Source organism: Pecten maximus, chromosome 9, assembly GCF_902652985.1.
Source record: "Pecten maximus chromosome 9, xPecMax1.1, whole genome shotgun sequence".
NCBI classification, from domain to species: Eukaryota; Metazoa; Mollusca; class Bivalvia; order Pectinida; family Pectinidae; genus Pecten; species Pecten maximus.
Window position 1 is genome coordinate 37,792,989 of NC_047023.1, and position 21,815 is coordinate 37,814,803.

The window sequence follows — 21,815 nt, forward strand, 5'->3', positions numbered from 1 at the left end:
GTACATAATGTCAGTGTCCTGTGTGGTGTATGTAATGTCAATGTCCTGTGTGGAGTACATAATGTTAGTGTCCTGTGTGGAGTACATAATGTCAGTGTCCTGTGTGGAGTATATAATGTCAGTGTCCTGTGTGGAGTACATAATGTCAGTGTCCTGTGTGGAGTATATAATGTCAGTGTCCTGTGTGGAGTATATAATGTCAGTGTCCTGTGTGAAGTACATAATGTCAGTGTCCTGTGTGGAGTACATAATATCAGTGTCCTGTGTGAAGTACATAATGTCAGTGTCCTGTGTGGAGTACATAATGTCAGTGTCCTGTGTTGAGTATATAATGTCAGTGTCCTGTGTGGAGTACATAATGTCAGTGTCCTGTGTGGAGTACATAATATCAGTGTCCTGTGTGGAGTACATAATGTTAGTGTCCTGTGTGGAGTACATAATGTAAGTGTCCTGTGTGGAGTACATAATGTCAGTGTCCTGTGTGGAGTACATAATATCAGTGTCCTGTGTGAAGTACATAATGTCAGTGTCCTGTGTGGAGTACATAATGTTAGTGTCCTGTGTGGAGTACATAATGTCAATGTCCTGTATGGAGTACATAATGTCAGTGTCCTGTGTGGAGTATATAATGTCAGTGTCCTGTGTGGAGATAAAATGTCAATATCCTAAATTTTATGAGATCAGGACAAAATTTTTAAACAACTCTATGTTGGTAAAATCCAGCCAGTGTTTAGATATATGTGTTGGTCGGTATTCATCACTAGATATTTGATAGAATGTCAATTCCTCCAGTACATTTGTAATTGAAGACAGGAATCTGATACCAGATATAAACAATGGAAAGGAAATTAGTTGTCATATTCATGTTGTAAATAATTATTATCAGCAGCAAAACTTGAGACCAAGAGGGCTGTATATCTGGATATGGTCTAGTTACTTTCAGTACAGTACAATAAACAAAAGATGTTACAGTTAATATCATCAGATGGTAGTCTGTTTATTTCACAACTTGACCATGGCCTGTGTTCACACACTTGACATGATAGTTCTATGAATTGCCCTCAGACCTCTGTCTATAAAGCACATTTCTTGCACTGTTTGATTGTATTTTTACCTGGTATAGTGAAAGCAAGTTATATGTAGATGTATATGAAGGATGCAAGGCACCTTTGAACTGTGAGTTGAACTTTGTCGTATTGTCAGATTTTCGGTTTTCTGAGACAAAATCGAGGGGAGCTATTGACAAACCATTACCCTGGCGTCAGCGTCATGTTTGGCCATCTGCGTTATCCATAGACAGCTAGCTAGGTTAAAGATTTTAGCTCTCCTCTCAAAGAGAGCTGACGTCATCACACTAAGTGTTGACTTTTTGCGTCAGCTTCAATTGGTGCATCTTTTAGTTTTTAAATATGATTTTTTTTGTGCAAGTGTTGATTGGTATCAGTAGACTCCTTTATAAATGTTTTGATATTTGGGTTATGGGTTGCTAAGGGGGTTAGCTATTACTTCCCGGAATTGGAATGACTAATAATTTTTTAGGAAAAAAGTCTTGATTTTTAAACATTTTGGATTTAGGCATTTCTGTCAAATCTAATGTTAAATTTGTAAACTCTTGGATAATCATACTAAGTTCATATTTGGTTTGAGGCTTGTTGTGGGGATTAACTATTACTTCCCAGAATTGGAATGAATATTTTTTTTGTAAAAAAGTCTGTTTATTTAGGTCACCAGAGTCGAAGGCTCAGGGTGACGTATTCCAATGGTCTTTTGTCTGTCACCATGCTGTGCATTGACTTTTCCTTGTGAACATGATAACTTGAGTAAATATGAAAAGATTTTCATGAAACTTGGTATGCTTGCAGCCTTATATCAATAGGATCTGAGATGAGTTCGACAATGGGACTGCAGATTTGATGAAACTTACCGAGTTCTTGACCAATTTCCTCATTTGGACTTATCTGAGCATAATTATGGCCCTTTGCAGTTTAAGTCTAGGGTCATGATATTGGGCCTGTAGCATGATTGATGAGAGTTTATTCTAATGAATTATCTTGGCGTGTTTTTCATGATCACAGGGTCAGATATGTTATATTTTAGTTTAAAGGCAAAAATCATTTATCAGTATAATATAAATCAGAACTCATACCAAAGCTGATGTTACGTTTTCCGGTCACCTGAGGAGAAGTTTCCAGTGACCTATTCTAAACGTCTTTTGTCCGTCCTCGTTGGTAGTGTGTTGTGCATTGTTGGTTCTTAAACAATTTACATTTTCGACTTCTTTTCATTAACAAAAGGCCTAGAGACATAATATTGGGCCTATATATAGCATGCTGTGGTGAAGGGCTATCAAGATTGTTCAAATTTGATAACCAAAAGGCTCAGAGACCCAATATTAGGTCTGTAGTATGCTTGGATGAAGGGCTACCAAGTTTGTTCAAATGGATGACCTTGACCTTCATTCAAGGTCACAGGGGCCTAATATGCTAAACTCTTTCAGCAACTTCTTCTTGATAACCAAGAGGCCCAGAGACATGATATGGGGTTTGTAGCATTCATGGGTAAAGGGGTATAATGTTTGTTCAAACGAATGAAAACCTTCATTCAAGGTCCCAGGGGATAAATATTCTAAAATATATCAAAACTCAGGTGACTGTTAAGGCCCATTGGCCTCTTGTTAGTGAAAGTTAACCTCTTTATAATTGTATTTTGGTACTAATATTAAGTTTGAGTGTTTCTGTGGAAGTTAACTATTTCTTCTTGGAGTCAAACATGTTTCGCAATAATGATAATCTCAATGCTTACTATAATGCAAAACCTTATATATATATAATACCTGTTTTACTTTCTTTTTTTTTTTGAATATCAGTATATTGCAATATAGCTTTCAGATGGTGAACTCTCCCCCTAATTCTAGTGTGAGGTCTAGTAATATACAATCTGAGGCAAGCTTTGTACTGATAACGGTACTCTTGATATAAAACAGTATTGTGTTAATGCTGATTTAGATACAGCTTTGGTATTCCACATGTGTGTTCCTTGTGACAAAGCCTTTCCATTTGTACTAAATTGCTGACCTTGATTGTGACCTTTTGACCTTTTTAAAAAAAACTTTTAACCTTGACCACATTATGTGAATCATTTAAGATAGAGCTTTCATGTTTGTCATGTGTGTTTCTTGTGACAAACCTTTCCATTGGTACTACATTTGTCATGTGTGTTTCTTGTGACAAGCCTTTCCATTGGTACTACATTTACAAACCTGCTAACCTTGACTCTGACCTTGGACCTACTTTTAAAAAAGCTAATTCTGAATTTCAATCCATTCTGTTTAAAGCTATGTTGTCTTCTGACAAGTCATGTATATCATTTGTATAATTTAATAGGCAAGAAAGATTGAAACTATGACAAATTCTGCTGTTACATATAATAGTCTATTAATAGAAGGGTTTGAAATGTAACTTACATTTATAGGTATGTACTGCGGGAAAAAAAATCACTGTTAATATCTGAGTAAAAACAACTGATGCTAAAATTTTTAAGTCTCTTTATTTACAATGTGTTTGATTAACAGAATCTGCTACCTTTATTTGTTAAGACCAACAAAGTCATGTTCAAAAGGGAAGCTAAGAATGAGATATTTATGTCTGCCCAATATCGATCCATGCACAATTCAATTTGATTATCTCCCTTGTGGATGATGTGTTAGAAAATGATCAGGATATGACCTCAATTTAATTATGTTGCTCAAAATGTATCAGATAGATCAGAAGAAACACTAGCTAGGTTACATGTGTTGTATGAGAAATAGAAATCTAATATGTTAGGACAATTTAAATTTTCCCATTTTACTATTCTAGTCAATAGATTAATCAAAATTTTCTTTTCAAAAGTACAATTTAAACAGCATTATAAATGATTAAATATGTTGCCTTGTAATTCATTTTCAAATTGCATAACATGACTGTGATTTTTAACAACAAACTGAGTTGGACAAATAACAGGAAAGGAGGGAAAAAAGACAATTTTGTGGAACTATAATCAATGATTTAAAGATCATACAATGGTAAGGGGTCTAGATGTCTTATTTATGTTTTGGCTTGACATTCATTCAGTATTCTTAACGTAGTCCAGTGTGATTAATTAGACCTGAAACAATTTTTACTGTAATATATGTATAGAAGCAATGAATTAAGATAGATTTGTCACCACAGAAGCTGCAGGGCTGACCTATTGAGGCACTGACAACACTCATTAATGATTCAGTTACATCGTAGATTTCAGGAAGGTATAGTTCCATATACCTTCTCTATTGATCCAGTTCAAATGAGTTGTGTGGTAAATATATCAAAATGAAGACTCCCTGGGCTACTTTTATCATCCCACAAATCTCAATACACATGATTTTCTCCCGAGCTTGAAAATAAAACTATTTATATCTTTTAACATTGATGTTGATGATAAACAAAGGCTGGTGATCCTATAAAGTAAAGGCCATAGGTTATATTCAGCTGGGATCAAAGTGGCCAAATGTCACAGGCTCGACCAGGATGGTAAAGGGCAAAGAAAGAGCTAAAATGTTGACTAGAGATCTAGCCAGCTGGCAGACTCTGTATGTTTGGCTATATACCGGTAATTTAGACAGTCTGTCTACAGACATAGGGTAGTCTAGCTCAGGAACTTCCATTACTGAATGTCACCATTACTACAAGTCAAGCCCTTTAGGCTTTAGTCAAGGAAAAAATAGTAGGTTGTTTGCACAGACAAAAATAAAACAAATTACTTGTATATGCAGAACAAGCGGTCGAACAGAATTCCAAAAAACACCAATTTATTATATGGATTGATTTAATCAGTATAAATGTAGGTTTTTTCTAACCTTAGCTGTTCCATTCCATTGTGTAATCCAGACAGGTGCTTATGACGTGGGCGTCAGTGTGGAATTGTAAGACAAAGCAAATATTGGCAAAAAATCCATACAAGTGTAACTACACCAGAGCTTACCAATCGGATATGGAAAGTTACCTGATTCTGTGTACCCTGAGTGCCTCCTGACAGTGTAGGAGCAATTTAGAATTAAAATATGCAAATGTATTGCAAATGCATTTCCAAAGTATGTATGTGTATATTCTTCTAGATGCAAGATTCTAGAATTGAAAAGAATTAGCATTATTTTTTTATTTACATACAGATCTAGAGATTGCATGTAATCTTTGGGATTATTGTGTCATATTAAAGGAAAGCGTAGCTTTAAATCTTTAAAAGGTGTTGATCTATTTATGTATCAAACATTCATGTTTATATATTTGTCATTTTGCCATCAATGACTCTAATTGTCCAAATATATCTTAGACAATGCAAGATAATAAGTCAATCCATATATCTTAAGACAATGCCAAGTAATGAGCCCATTGATATATTTTATGACAATGCCAAGTAATAAGCCCATTAATATATTTTAAGACAATGCCAAGTAATAAGCCCATTAATATATTTTATGACAATGCCAGATAATAAGCCCATCTATATATCCTAAGAAAATGCTTGGTAATAAACCCATCAATATAAATTTTAAAGGAAAGGAAGGTCATTTCATTGTTCTGCATTAATGCAATGCCCTATTTTCAGTCAAGTTGATGTGTTGGCCGCTTAGGCTAATTGCAGAAAAAATCTGTATATCTGTTCATTTTGCTTTTTGGAAACTGTACATTTTTGAGGAATATCTACATCATTATAGTTTTATATCTCTCCATTCTTTAGCTTAGTAAACTCTGACTGCACTTGAATCAGCATCAACGCAGTGAAAAAAGGCTCAGCATAGTAATGAGCACAGGAATCAGTAACATAATCATGATGTCGTCTCTTTGTGATGTTACCAGAACATCAACTAAATGGCACCATCAAATTCAAAGGACTGGTCGACACAATTTTTGCATTTTCTCCTGTAACATGATGATCTCTACAAAAAGCTTACGTCCAATGAGTATTTTGTCAAAAACAAAATTGAATATTACAGAAATGGGTGCATATATTTCACTTCTCCACGAGGTAGGCTAACAACAAATGGCTGAAGCGTACAGTTCCTACAGAACATTCGACCATACATGTCACTTGAAAATCTGTGTCAACACACGCTGTGCTTGACAACCATTGTTTATCCAAGACAGAAATTGTGAGTTGTAAACATTATCAATTAACTAAAAATGTAAAAGGAATTAAACAAAAATGTTGAGTTGTTGCTTTTGATTTTGTTAACAGTACTGGTGTCTTAATTTGCATAGATTAACTGAAACTACATTGTATATTATCTTAGCAACCACAGCTGCCATAGTTACCAATGTTGCAACACATCTTGACTTTTATTTTCTTCGTATGTTTTTTCAACGATCTGTAAATACAGGGATGGAACGATGTTTCTTTTGCTTGTTAGCGCTATATAGAATGTCTATATCTCATTGCATTCATACCACCATAAATGCAATGAAAAAAAAAACATTCAATCTTGATATAAATATCAATTTAAGCAAATCAAATAAGAATTGAAAGGAAATCTGTAAGTATTTCTAATTGAGAAGTTATGAAGTGATTGATTAAAATGTGTTTAGGTATATATATATACACAATTATATGGAAAACAGTGTTGGTGTGTTGTGTAGGAGATCTGTCACTGTTTGTATGGTGAGGTGCTTGTTTAGGTTGTGCAGTTTCTTATACAGATATTATATAAACGTGACCTAGATGTTTATTAGCAGACCACATCCTTTTTATATACTTTATACCACAAGACCCCAAATATTGAGTGATTTGATTTTTTTCTTTTTTAATATTTTTTAAGGCTTGTTTATCTGAATCTTCCCACATCAAACTTACCATTCCTACAGACAACAGACACTGCATGTGTGCCACCCACACAGGTCCTATGCTCCTGGTATCTCACAGCAACACCAAAACATTGGCCGGTGCCAACAAGGGATGTTATACATATGCTGTCTGCCACACTAACACCATTTACACTAGTGTGTTTTTGTAAGAGTTTCATTGACATGGTCTAAGTACCATTCCCATGGCGATTTGCAGCTGCAACAAACCTGGAATGTATTCAGTAAAAATAGCACTATGTATAATTAAATGTGTCAATGTTGATTGATCAGACAATTCCATCCAAACTTATCAAAGCCAATGTTGGCCCTGTCCCATTTCTAGTGAAGTTTGTTAGTGGGATTTCAATCTCGATAGCAACATTCTGGCAATGGCTGCAGTACATGAATCTCTGAGATAGATCTCCTTTACTTTCATATCTGTTGTTTATACAATAACACAAGTCACATCAGCTATAAAAGTTACATTTATTGAACAACTCTACTTTCATGTATCAACACATTATAATTTTTGGCATTCTTAGGGGCTGCTCTGTAGGATTATTCTTTAAGGTAAATTTGGAATTAACTTGGTAATTTCCAATCCATAGTGATAACCGCAGCCCCTGGGAAATCCCCATAGGTGTAGGGTTGTACAAGTTTGAATATAAATCCGAATTGGGGGTAATAGATCAGCAATTTTGATTACATCATTCAATGTGATTTCACAGGATGCTACATGATACCTGATTTCTCTCTCTATATATATATATATACATACGATCTGTATGGAATTATAGTCAGGGAGGTTGTACTGCACATATAAACTTTCAAACCTAAGTAAAATACATTTGCAGATAAATTTGACTTTGAATTGTTGGTGATCTGGTTTTAATTTTTAAATTATAGGTAATAGAAAAAGTCTTAGCAATAATTTATGTTAAAGAATAGAGAATTTAAAAGAAGATGTGCTTCTCTTTAAAACAGGGGGTCAGTGCCAGGTATGAATTTTTGCTGGAGATATGAAAATATTTACTGTAGATATCAACATCACAACAAATATTCTAGGTATGGCTCACACACTAGTACAGGAAATTGTATATTGTAGAACAGATAATTTCTCACCTCCTGTTTGTTCTAGATAAAAAACTGGGCTTTATTTCATTCACAGCCATTAATTCCTTCAAAGGCTGATGGATAAAAATAGACGTGTGGGGTTGATAAGGTCATATATTATTTAAACATTTTGTTTTCCAAAAGTGAAAAATGGATGAGGTCTACCAAACATATAATTATATAAGCTCTCCTCCATATATTCTATCTTTTCCAACATCCTGAATACTATAGGCCTTAAACGGTTAATTCTGATTGGCAGGTTAATACAGTGTGAACACATGATTTTTTCAATGAAATGAATAATTTTCTGCCTATAGTCAGCTGAAAATACAATGTAGGTAATTATGTATAAATTAATATCGGGGTTTAACAATTCATTTTCAAATCACCAAAGGTTTATCGTAACCGACCATAATTACTATTACATGCATCTCATTTCTAAACAAGAATTACTGTATCAAACCCATCATATTTGGTCATTAATGCTATATATCTTGACATTAATTTCCTTTAGTTCCTGTATAAAACCTGTGTATTCTGAAAACTTTTCTTGTATGATCAAGATGTTGTGTTCTATAGTCAAAGTTTCATCCATATTGTGTACTTGATATTATGTTCTGTCTCCAAGTAACTACAGTGTCTGTACATTGATTGGTATGTATGTATATTCGTGAACATTTTTATTGCCAATTAAAAGATCTAACTCATTCATATTCACTTTGTATCTTGATAATACACATGGACACTGCAGCAGCCACAGGACATAGCAACCGTTTACACCTATGTCCATAAGTATTGATTGATTAAATTGTTTCCGCAAGAAACTATTTACAGAGAAAATAAATATTGAAATTCAATATTTATCCTGTCACCTGATATATAGTATCGTGTCACACACTGCATGTCGGATACACATAGTGTGACCACAGCTTTGTGTTATTGGGAAGCTAGGACACATGTTACATCTGATCAATAGTTCTTTGTCTACGTTTTACTTATCTGAGGTTAAATGGTTATCCTTGTTAAGAGTTATAGATGTAGACATGTCTACATTTTACTTATCTGAGGTTAGATGGTTATCCTTGTTTAGAGACATGTCTACATTTTACTTATCTGAGGTTAGATGGTTATCCTTGTTAAGAGTTATAGATGTAGACATGTCTACATTTTACTTATCTGAGGTTAGATGGTTATCCTTGTTAAGAGTTATAGATGTAGACATGTCTACATTTTACTTATCTGAGGTTAGATGGTTATCCTTGTTTAGAGACATGTCTACGTTTTACTTATCTGAGGTTAAATGGTTATCCTTGTTAAGAGTTATAGATGTAGACATGTCTACGTTTTACTTATCTGAGGTTAAATGGTTATCCTTGTTAAGAGTTATAGATGTAGACATGTCTACATTTTACTTATCTGAGGTTAGATGGTTATCCTTGTTTAGAGACATGTCTACATTTTACTTATCTGAGGTTAGATGGTTATCCTTGTTAAGAGTTATAGATGTAGACATGTCTACATTTTACTTATCTGAGGTTAGATGGTTATCCTTGTTAAGAGTTATAGATGTAGACATGTCTACATTTTACTTATCTGAGGTTAGATGGTTATCCTTGTTTAGAGACATGTCTACGTTTTACTTATCTGAGGTTAAATGGTTATCCTTGTTAAGAGTTATAGATGTAGACACGTCTACATTTTACTTATCTGAGGTTAAATGGTTATCCTTGTTAAGAGTTATAGATGTAGACATGTCTACATTTTACTTATCTGAGGTTAAATGGTTATCCTTGTTAAGAGTTATAGATGTAGACATGTCTACGTTTTACTTATCTGAGGTTAAATGGTTATCCTTGTTAAGAGTTATAGATGTAGACATGTCTACATTTTACTTATCTGAGGTTAAATGGTTATCCTTGTTAAGAGTTATAAGATGTAGACATGTCTACATTTTACTTATCTGAGGTTAAATGCATGGTTATCCTTGTTAAAAGTTATAGATGTAAACATGAGTTGGTCACTCCACTTACATGTGTGTCCATGTACACTTTTCTGGTACATCTTCTAATTTGTGTTACGAAATGTCACTGATTGATAGTGTAATTATTATCTTAACCCCATAGGTATAAATAACCATCATAACCCTGCTTTTAAAAAGGGGAAATAACATTCATAATGTCAGTATCCATGATCCGTGGACTCGTTTCTGTGCCCTAGTATTTATTAGCGATCTCATGTAGTATCTTCAACAAAAAATAATGGTTTTGGCTGGTCTGATCAGAAATTGAATATGTATTATAGAAATATTTCTTTAATTTTAATGGCAGGGGGATTTCAAAATTAAATGTCATTGAAGCGAATTTCAATCAATTTATCTTTTTGAGAAAATACAATTTTGATTAAAATGTACTTATAATTTTGACACGAAAATAAGACAAACAATTTTACCTTGAGCCAGACTGTTTTGAAAAAGATGAAATGTAGTATATACTCTCCACTTTTACAAAACAAAATCTGTTTACTGTGTAACCTTGCCTTGGGTAAAGATTTGTGCCAGTTCACTGAGGGTTAACATGGATAAATAACAGTGTTTTACATCTGAGCCTGGTGTTATAATGTCGATTCTGACGTATACGAAGCATATGACTTAAAATACATCAGGATGTTGCTGTCGTTAGCAAAAGACAGATCTACATGTATCGAGAAGTAAAATTGTGGTATATCTTCTACCATTAAATCTATTGTAATGTTATGTATAGCAGTTAGAAGTTTATCCCATTTTGGATATCTCTTGTACACTTAATCCTGCAGATGTTGTGTTTATGCGGATGTTGAGCTTTAAGATTGTGTCCCAATATAAAGAAAAGTATTTTTACAAGGTCTTAGCATTGTCAAGATCATGTTGTTGATAAAAATCAAATATTGTTTTAACATCTAAAATATCATGGTTGAAAAACTAAACAATTGTAATACATGTACATGTAGATGAGGTTGTAGACAGTGTCCAGTCAAGCTGGAGTTGTCTCCCTTTATATATATAATGATACCAATAGCTGCTGAAGTGATTAGTATGATATCTTTGATCAGGGGCGATAACTTCATAAAATATGATTTCATAATCTATTTTACAATATCATTAAGTGTTCTATGATATGAAATTGAATAAATTGAATATTTCTAGTCATCCAATGTTCTCTGACGGTGAGAAGGCATTTTTCATTTCTAAGTCAACATTGTATCAATTAAAATAGAATCTTACACATGTATCTTAAAATTCTGTTTTTTATTGACTTATCAATATAAAACTATAGGTGATACAAATTAATTTGATAACATCGAAAATCTATTTTATATTATATCCTCATAAATATGCTTTTTATGATACATGTATTGTCGTTCATTTTATGATGTCATACTTAACTGTGTCCAATGACACTATATATATCATGCTTGTGTTTTGGTTACAAGATCAATATTTCATTTGATATCTGATGAGCATGTTACATGTGAATTTCACAAAAGCTCTGATGACGTGTTTTGATAGACGATGTTACCACAAGGGGCTTCCCAATCTTCCCGGATTGTCTCGATCGGCACACTCTGACAATGTTGGTATTAGATGTTGGCCGTTCTTTTTCATGACTTCAAAGGTTGTTGGTGTAGGGTAACAAAGATGTTTGAGATAAAATCTTATTGTACATGTTACAATTTGGAAATTTAATGTAAAATTCTGTTATTTTAAATTTAATGAATTTAAATCAGGTTATGTTTGTATTGCTGATACAAAAATCTGATTTGTTTCATGTCGTTCAAAAGTGTTTGAAGGGTCTACGTGGGCGTGATAGCTCAATAAGAGCATCAGCCTACATAACCTGAGGTGAAAATCCTGTCTGGAGGTGCGTAATTCGACGCTCCCTACGTAGGTACCCATAATGCTGGTTTGTGTTTGTCAGGAAGCTGAGAGATGAATCAAACAAAGGGCCTGCATATTATTTTACCTTATATATCAACATCGATATCAGACCTGTGACTTCACAGCTAACATCTTGACAATTCCAGGTATTCAAATCAAATTTCTAAGATAATCTTTTGAAGAGAAGATCTGCTGAAATTTCTTTTTCTTCCCTTATTTTGTACACAACAAACATAAATTGTTCCAATATGGTTATGATTTGATTTGACATTCGGGGATTACCAACAACCAGAAGAAACATATACAATTGTATCAAAGTTTGTTCAAAGCTTGGCAACTTTTTACCTACACATTTTAGAAAAAAAATCACAACAAAAAAGGGAAAGAAACAGTGAGCACAACTTTGGTAATATGCCTACATGTATATAGTCTTAATTTGAAAGGTCTCGCTCACAATTCTTTCTTTTTCTGCGATGTTTTCAAAGTACCAGAGAATTGTTAGTAGCTAGGAACTGTGATAGGCCATTTTACAGAATTGATGGATGGGTTAGAAATCTATTAAGTTTTTTGGCTGATAATTAAACTGCTCAATTTGAAATTTTGTCTGATATTGTATAGATGCTGTGATGCTTATGATTGATACATTGAGTCCTGCGGAAAATCAATGCCTTTGGTGGTTCTCTTCAGCCAGGCTTCAGATTTCTTCCATTATGTAACTTCACATGATGATGAAGAAGTTATTGCTCTGATAAAGGAAAATCTCCGTTCCTGATTAGACTCTGGAATGAAATATGTTCTTCAGCCTTAAAATGTTTTTAGAAGAAATGTCAATATAATTCAAATCAGGCACACAAATCTTGTATAGGATAACCAATAAAAAAGAGGATTTGCATAGAAAACCAATTTTTGAGCCACAGATTCTGACGAAACTTTTACAAAATCCTGACAATTTGTTTTTGTTTTTTTTTCAAATGATTTCTTACATCTTGATAGTTTTCTGAAAATAGTCTAATATCTACTGCGAGCACTTGCAAGCTCCATCAGATTTATCGGTGGATTTAACTGCATATTTATACGAGGAAAGAATCGTTCACCCCTGTGATCAATATACTGTACTAGATTTTGTTGAGGTTATCACAGTCAGAGACCACAAAGTTCCGACATTTTCTTTTTGAAACAGTCTCTTAGGAATACTTTTGATGATTATGTTGGTAGATAGATTGTTGTCTCCCCTTTGAAGGAAAGGAGCATTTTTTGTTTTTGTATGGTTATTTCTGTTTTAAATGTTTTAATACAATCCTGTCTTGGACATAATTTTTGTACAGTTTCTTTATCTTTATAAACCTTGAAATATGTATGCATCACCATAATGTGTTATGCCCTTGCAGTGCACTATAATCAAGTCACTGTGACCTTCTTTTAAAGATCAAGTTTAAATTAAGTGCTAAATTTTCAATAAATTCTTACAGGCACATCTTTGAAAAGTTAAAGATATCTTGATGATACCGCGCGAATACAGATATGCATCATCATACTGACTCTAATTGCTCTTATAAGGTCACTGTGACTTTAATTATAAGTTTTAAGATCAATTTTCAATACAAGATTTCCATGGGATATAACTTTGAACAGTTTTAATATATTTTGATAAAAGTTGAAACATATCCCCCACAGATGTTGTCAGAGAATCTGTAAAATCTGACATGGACAAAGTCTTATATTAAGTGTTCCTGTTGGCACTATACTTGACTAAGGATTATTATAGCACAAAATATTTTCATTAATGTATTGCGGGTAATGTTCACGGGTATTTAAATTCGCATAAGTGTTTACTGTTACACACAATTAATACTCGCAAACTAGTTCTGATATAACTGGGTCAAGCCCTGTAAAATTGAACAACTATATATTCATTTACAGTATCTCAATTACTCAAAAGAAATTTTGTTTCTTGTTAAATAGATTTATCATTTGTCACACCAAGAAACCTTGTTACCTTATTTTTTATAGATAAATGATATTGATATAAATATCAATGTTTAATCATTTTTTGTTTTGCCCATTGTTTTTCCGATGAAGGGCAGCAGTATCAGTCACACTTCAGTTTATAACTTGATATATGTCACAGCTTTGATACATGTCACAGCTTCACCATAAGATATTGCCAATCACGTTTGAACACTGTGTCGTGGGAGCTATGATCCTTTCCACATAGGAAATTCTCATAATTAACTGTTTTCTGGACTTTTATCCCTTTCTACCACTTGCTACATCAATCTATATCTAGGTATGTGGCTTTATTATATCGGATTACTCCACCATCCACATATGACCTGAGACGTTGTGTAGACTATTCCAGCAACAGAAAGCATAATGTTTTTCATTAGGTGACCATGAGGCCGTAGTGACACCCTTTCAGTTTAGAATTCTAATTCACAAATATAACACTTCAAACATCATATTATGGTGGTCAATTCTCGAATAGGAAGCATTAATGTCATGTACTGCTCTCGTGCCTTTCAAATTGTGTTATTGCAGGAAAAAGGTGCCCTTTCTTTTCTCATACTTTCATTTAGAAGATGCATACAGGAATTTCTTGAAAGAAGTCGTCCTCAGAGGAAAAAAAAAGCAAATACAAAGTAGTTTGTGTATTCAACACTAGAAAAACCTCTTGGCTACTTCAGTCTCATTTAACAGATCTATCACAGGGAACATGACAAGTCTATATAGTACAAGGCCAATTGTCACAAATTTTCAAATCTACCCGCTATTTAGATATTAAATATCACATACAAAGACTTTATGTTTGGAGACCATTCCATATTGGTAACTTGTACTGAAATAGGTCTTAAGGTCAGTGAGAAAAAGGTTTAAATAGATTAAAATGTGCTTGTTTTTAAACTTTTTGGTGAAATTCTGAATCTGAGATGAGGATGTGTACTTTTGTGATAGATTTGTTTGAGGTTATTTTTGGTCTCATAGTCACCTTACGAAAAAGATTTTTGCTTTCTGTTGATGGTTGGTTGATGGAGCTTCAGGGCTTTTTCTGAGGACTTTTTGGGGCCGTTCATGGGCCCCATTCCCAGTTGGAATTATTTCATTTTAAAGCCAAGTTCACAAAATTTGCAGTTTACTCCTGAAAAAATCTTTCCCAATTCATCAATTTTTTTCCCAAAATGAGTCAAAGAGGCCCCTTCGCAAACCAGTGAGAAATAGCCCTGAGCTTATCATCCACTTTCATGGTTTCTAATCTTTGAACTTCGTGATTAATACAACAACTGCTTGTTACAGGATCAACTGAAGACAGGGAAAGGAAGGCGAAGAGCTCCATAGACCTCCGCAGTAATGGTGAACAAACTCCATCACCTCCTCCTACCGGTAAAAAGAGGAAATTCTGGAGCAGCTTTCGCAACAAGAAAAGACTACTCGCAAAATCTCGACAAAAAGATGGTGAGGAACCGGCAGGGCTCTCTGCCAGTCAACCTAATATATCAAATGATGTATCCCGCACCTCCATGGGAGAGGATTTTGACCCAATATTTGACTCGCCTAATAAGTCGTCTGGACCTGCTGATTCCATGTCTAGTCCCGACCGTAGTCTCAGTGACCCCAGTGTGACCCCAGGTCATCATTCGGGGGAATCACAGCAGAGTATGCAGTCCCATAGTGAAGAACATGATCGTGAGGATGAAGGGGACAGTGGGATAGCAGTAGTGGAAAACACGAATAGTTCAATAACGGTAAGTTGCATTTTATAAATGTTAAGTACACCAAAATCTTCAAAATATGTTGGTTTTTTTTTTCTTTACAGGTAGTAAAAAATGCATGGTTATTTTTTTAAATAGAATTATTATTTCCTAGACTGAATTATTGTCTAGATTTTTTTGGTGCTGACTCATTTCCTAGACTGACATGTATCTGACACAACTGTCAAGGACATGTATCTGACATTAAAAAAATAAGGTCAAGGTTATTTATCTGACTCTTATGTCAAGGACATGCATCTAACATTAAGGTCATGGACATTTATCTTGACACTAATGTCAAGGACATGCATCTGACATTAAGGTCATGGACATTTATCTTGACACTAATGTCAAGGACATGCATCTGACATTAAGGTCATGGACAATTATCTTGGCACTAATGTCAAGGACATGCATCTGAGATTGAGTTCAAGGACATTTATCTGACACTTAGATAAAGAGCATGTATTTGATACTAAGGTCAAGGACAGGAGGGCAGAAATATGGATCTGACCTTAATGACAATGTCATAAATCTGACCTTAATGACAATGTCATAAATCTGACCTTAATGACAATGTCATAAATCTGACCTTAATGCCAAGGTCATGGATCTGACCTTTTGCTCAAGGATAAAGTCATGTATATCAACACTCCTTAATCAAAACCACATCCCAGAATTTCCAGTTTTACAGGAGCATGAATGCCATGATTTTAATTGAGACAAAAGATACAATACTGATATGTGAGTACAGTTTAAGATATTGAGTAATGTCAAGTATTAAACTGACATTGGTAAAATAGAGATTCTTCTCATTTGCTTCATCCATGGATGATGTGTTGAAACTGTTTGTGCTATTCTCTGGATGGTACAAAAGACACAACATATCGAGCACCTGTCAAAACAGATTGATAGATAGTTAAGTGAATTAAAGTGCACCACACAGCTGTCCTGCTAGGACTAGTTCTCATCAGTGATGCTAAGGCATAGGAAGTGACCAAAAATGTGTCAATAGGTTAAAAGAAATGTCAAAAATGGGATCGGAAAGGTACAAAAACCCACAAGTCAATAAATTTTATAATTTTCAATCTTGAATTTCCAAATAACCTTTGGTTTCAGACTACATAGTACCAGATAAAAAGATATACTGCCAAGCTAGGACAATATTTCCTGTGCTATCAGAGACGGCTGATTGATACTCTCTGCATCCTCAAGGACAGTGGAATTTGTTTTCCTTAGATAGCATTAGTTTATGGCCTTCTGTTACATCACTTTGAAATGTATTTAACAAGGGGCTGACTCCGTGGGGAATATAACCTTGTATCTGTTGCATAATCCTATTGTAATTACTTGGCTGTCTGACATTGAAATGCCACACAAATCATCCAGGACAGACCCGATAACACCTGCTACAAAGGCTGGGGTAAGTCTGGCCTCACTGGTAGATGACCTTTTGACAAATTGTGTTGTGAACATTTCAGCAATGTGACAGTGATTGAAGAATCTTTTTGATTCAAATAATGAAAAGATTTGATGTTTTATCACCTTTGTTATATTGCCCAAACAGATACTGAGTACAATCATGTGGATTAGTGCTCTGTACTGTCATCTATAGGGCTACATCTTCCAACACACCATTGTGTCACCTTGGCCAGGGCAAATGTTTAAGTTTATTTGAGTTTCAAGTTATTTTTAGCTTACATGGCACCAAGTGCCAGTGAGCTTATGATATACGGTGGATTAGTGGGTGACCTAGTCTGCTGTCTGTCTGTCAACTTCCAACTTCTTCTGGAAAACTATAAGAAACTGAGAACTGATATTTGGCCAGGAGGTACCTTGGGAAGAGTATAAGATTCCTCACATAAATGACCTTGACCTTTTTTCAAGGTCACAGGAGCAAAATAATTGAAAATTCCTTTGTGAAACTTCTGCTCCAGTTGTTATGAGCCTTGGTACTCATCTTTGGCCAGTAAATACCTGCTATAGAGTGCTATGACATTGACCTACTTTCAAAGTTGCAGGAGCCAAACATGTTGAAAATTCCTAGAATCTTCTTCTCATGTTCCAGAAGACCCAGAGGGATGATATTTTGCCGACAGATACCTAGGGCAGAGTGGTATAAAGTTTCCTTGACCTATTTTCATTATGTACATTATGTATACTACACGGATCAACAACATGCTTCAAATCATGCATCACATTGTGGTTTCACATTGGTTATTGTTGACTTGACACCAACAAAAACACAACAGATGTATTTATTTTTTGCTATTTCAATACTATTGACCTGGACAATGCACCTACATAAAACCCAACATAAGGCCCAACATAAGGCCCAACATAAAACCCAACATAAAACCCAACATAAGGCCCAACATAAAACCCAACATAAGGCCCAACATAAAACCCAACATAGGCCCAACATAACGCCCAACATATGGCCCAACATAAAACCCAACATAAGGCCCAACATAAAACCCAACATAAGGCCCAACATAAAACCCAACATAAGGCCCAACATAAGGCCCAACATAAAACCCAACATAAGGCCCAACATAAGGCCCAACATAAAACCCAACATAAAACCCAACATAAGGCCCAACATAAGGCCCAACATAAAACCCAACATAAGGCCCAACATAAGGCCCAACATAAAACCCAACATAAGGCCCAACATAAAACCCAACATAAAACTTAACATAAGGCCCAACATAAGGCCCAACATAAAACCCAACATAAAACCCAACATAAGGCCCAACATAAAACCCAACATAAGGCCCAACATAAGGCCCAACATAAAACCCAACATAAGGCCCAACATAAAACCCAACATAAAACTTAACATAAGGCCCAACATAAGGCCCAACATAAAACCCAACATAAGGCCCAACATAAGGCCCAACATAAAACCCAACATAAGGCCCAACATAAAACCCAACATAAAACCCAACATAAGGCCCAACATAAGGCCCAACATAAAACCCAACATAAGGCCCAACATAAAACCCAACATAAAACCCAACATAAGGCCCAACATAAAACCCAACATAAGGCCCAACATAAAACCCAACATAAAACCCAACATAAGGCCCAACATAAAACCCAACATAAAACCCAACATAAGGCCCAACATAAAACCCAACATAAGGCCCAACATAAAACCCAACATAAAACCCAACATAAAACCTAGCATAAGGCCCAACATAAAACCCAACATAAAACCCAACATAAAACCCAACATAAGGCCCAACATAAAACCCAACATAAGGCCCAACATAAGGCCCAACATAAAACCCAACATAAGGCCCAACATAAAACCCAACATAAAACCCAACATAAGGCCCAACATAAAACCCAACATAAGGCCCAACATAAAACCCAACATAAAACCCAACATAAGGCCCAACATAAAACCCAACATAAAACCCAACATAAGGCCCAACATAAAACCCAACATAAAACCCAACATAAGGCCCAACATAAAACCCAACATAAAACCCAACATAAAACCTAGCATAAGGCCCAACATAAAACCCAACATAAAACCCAACATAAAACCCAACATAAGGCCCAACATAAAACCCAACATAAGGCCCAACATAAAACCCAACATAAAACCCAACATAAGGCCCAACATAAAACCCAACATAAGGCCCAACATAAAACCCAACATAAAACCCAACATAAGGCCCAACATAAAACCTTACATAAGGCCCAACATAAAACCCAACATATAAAACCCAACATAAAACCCAACATAAGGCCCAACATAAAACCCAACATAAGGCCCAACATAAAACCCAACATAAAACCCAACATAAGGCCCAACATAAAACCCTACATAAGGCCCAACATAAGGCCCAACATAAAACCCAACATAAGGCCCAACATAAAACCCAACATAAGGCCCAACATAAGGCCCAACATAAAACCTAACATAAGGAAGCCTTGTAATACATCAGTGAATCACATCACTTCTGTTGGAAATATTGTACACAGTTTCCTAAAACATCACTAACATATTTCAGTCAACATGGAAATTTGAAATAATAAATCTGCTATAACTCCTATGTGAGCGCTTCAGGCCCTCTGGGCGTCTTGTTTTAGTATTTCAAAATTTATCAGAAAAGCTTTCAAAACCAAAGATCCCCAAGGGAAAACCTCATATTGACTGTGTTCCAAATAACAAATGCCTGTCTGTTGGTGTTGTGTTGGCTAAATGCTTGTTACAGCCATGGCCAGGCACGATGTTGTGTTGGCTAAATGCTTGTTACAGCCATGGCCAGGCACTTGTTACTCGGACTTTAAGCTATAAATCATTGATAAATAAACCTGTGGTGCCGATTCTAGTGGTGATTGTTTATGAAGCAAAGTTACAGAGACTGAACAGTAATTGAGTCTGATTTTATTGACTTCTGCTGATAATATTGACTGCTTGGCAATTTCAACGAGTGTAAATACTCTCTTGGCATCAGAAATACATACTGCAGTTGTAGTACAGTTTAGAATTTTTATCACTCAGAACCTAGGTGTTATATCATGGTGTATGTTAACTTTATTATCAAAGGTGAGAATCTGAATTTCTGTACTCATTTTTGCATGTTGTGTATTACTCTGAAATAATGTCACTGTGAGTGACCTTCAACGTCAAAACTTAAAGTCATATAAGAAAAATAATGTTTTTAGGTCATCTGACCCGAACGTGTAAACTTTTCATTCAAATGATTTCTTTCTCAATAACCAGAAGTTCCAGGGTACTGATATTAGGTCTGTAGCATGCTTGGAAAAAGCCCTACCAAGTGTGTTCAAATGGATGACCTTAACCTACTTTAAAGGTCACAGCTGGGTCAAATAGGCTAATATCTTCAAACAACTTTTTCTCAATAACCAATAGTCCCAGGGTACTGATATTAGGCCTGTAGCACGCTTTGATAAAGACCTACCATGTTTGATCAAATGGATGACATTGACCTACTTTCAAGGTCACAGGGTTCAAATAGGCTAAAATCTTCAAACAACGTCTTCTCAATAACCAATAGGCCCAGGGACTTGATATTTTGCCTGTAGAATGCTGGGCTGAAGGCTACCAAGTTTGTTCTAATAAATAACCTTGACCTCCTTTTAAGATTACAGGACTCAAGTCTTCAAACAACCAAAAACTCCATGCCAATCAGCGGTTTAGGCCCATAGGGCCTCTTTCTATTTGATATTCAATGAAGTACACAATCACCAATATTTTAGATATATATGACAGTTAAGGCCCATGGGCCTCTTGTTATTCATATCATTATTAAAGAAGTGAGAATCCTGTTTTCATGATTGAGCAATGTACGAAGTACAAATTAAAAAAGATATTTATGATAAATGTGTTTTTGTGTCTGTAGCTGTGTAATGGTAAAACTACTTGTCTATCAGTTTTATAAAGCCTTATAAGGATGTCTATCAGTTTTATAAAGCCTTATAAGGATGTCTATCAGTTTTATAAAGCCTTATAAGGATGTCAAATAGTTTTATAAAGCCTTGTAAGGATGTATGGGTATTCAATAAGGTCTCCACTACTTACACCTCATCAATCTGTTTGATGGATGCTACTCGGGAATCTCTTGTGTCACCCAGCTCCTGTACAGGATGTGTTGACTTTACGCGGGACACAGCTGGACCTGTCTGGTGCCCTATACCTTTGACACTGCCATCTTTATTCGTCTCCGTAATTAAGGTACAGCGTAATTACTTCTACTGGCGCATGCACTTCCAAGGTGCTATTGGTATTCTGTGATGTTACCTTCCCCACTGTAAAAGATGTGATTTTTTAGGGGATCTAGAAATAGAAATTATGAAAAAATCTGAAGAGAAGAAAAACTTGATTTTCTGAGGATAAAATACATGTTTAGCTAAAGGCTTATCTCTCACACGGCCCTGTTTGTTAGTAAAACAATTGTTAAATACGGTTTAGATAAACATACTCAAAAGACAGAAGTAAAGTTATATCTTAGCTGTCTTATTAGTAGGGCGGGGGAGGGGGTGGAGAAGGGGTTGTTAAGATGTGAGGCCTTGTGTTACCAGGCTGTATTACCAGAGTAGAACCAGGTTGATTATATTGGTGATAATATTCAAAGTGCTTGCGGGTTAGCTTTCAGTGGAATTTCACAGACAGAATAATAGCAGATCATTATGGCCTTCATATAA

General features: G+C 35.1%; 1 protein-coding gene across 3 annotated transcripts in view; it reads left to right on the forward strand.

Annotated features, from left to right (window-relative positions):
- LOC117334222 (multiple C2 and transmembrane domain-containing protein 1-like) overlaps window positions 1-21,815 on the forward strand; it is a 205,417-nt gene that overhangs the window by 70,376 nt on the left and 113,226 nt on the right. For all 3 annotated transcript variants that reach the window (XM_033893711.1, XM_033893714.1, XM_033893712.1), the window contains one exon: window positions 15,175-15,623. In XM_033893711.1, the coding sequence (XP_033749602.1) occupies window positions 15,175-15,623 (449 nt within the window). The remainder of the gene's footprint in view (window positions 1-15,174; window positions 15,624-21,815) is intronic.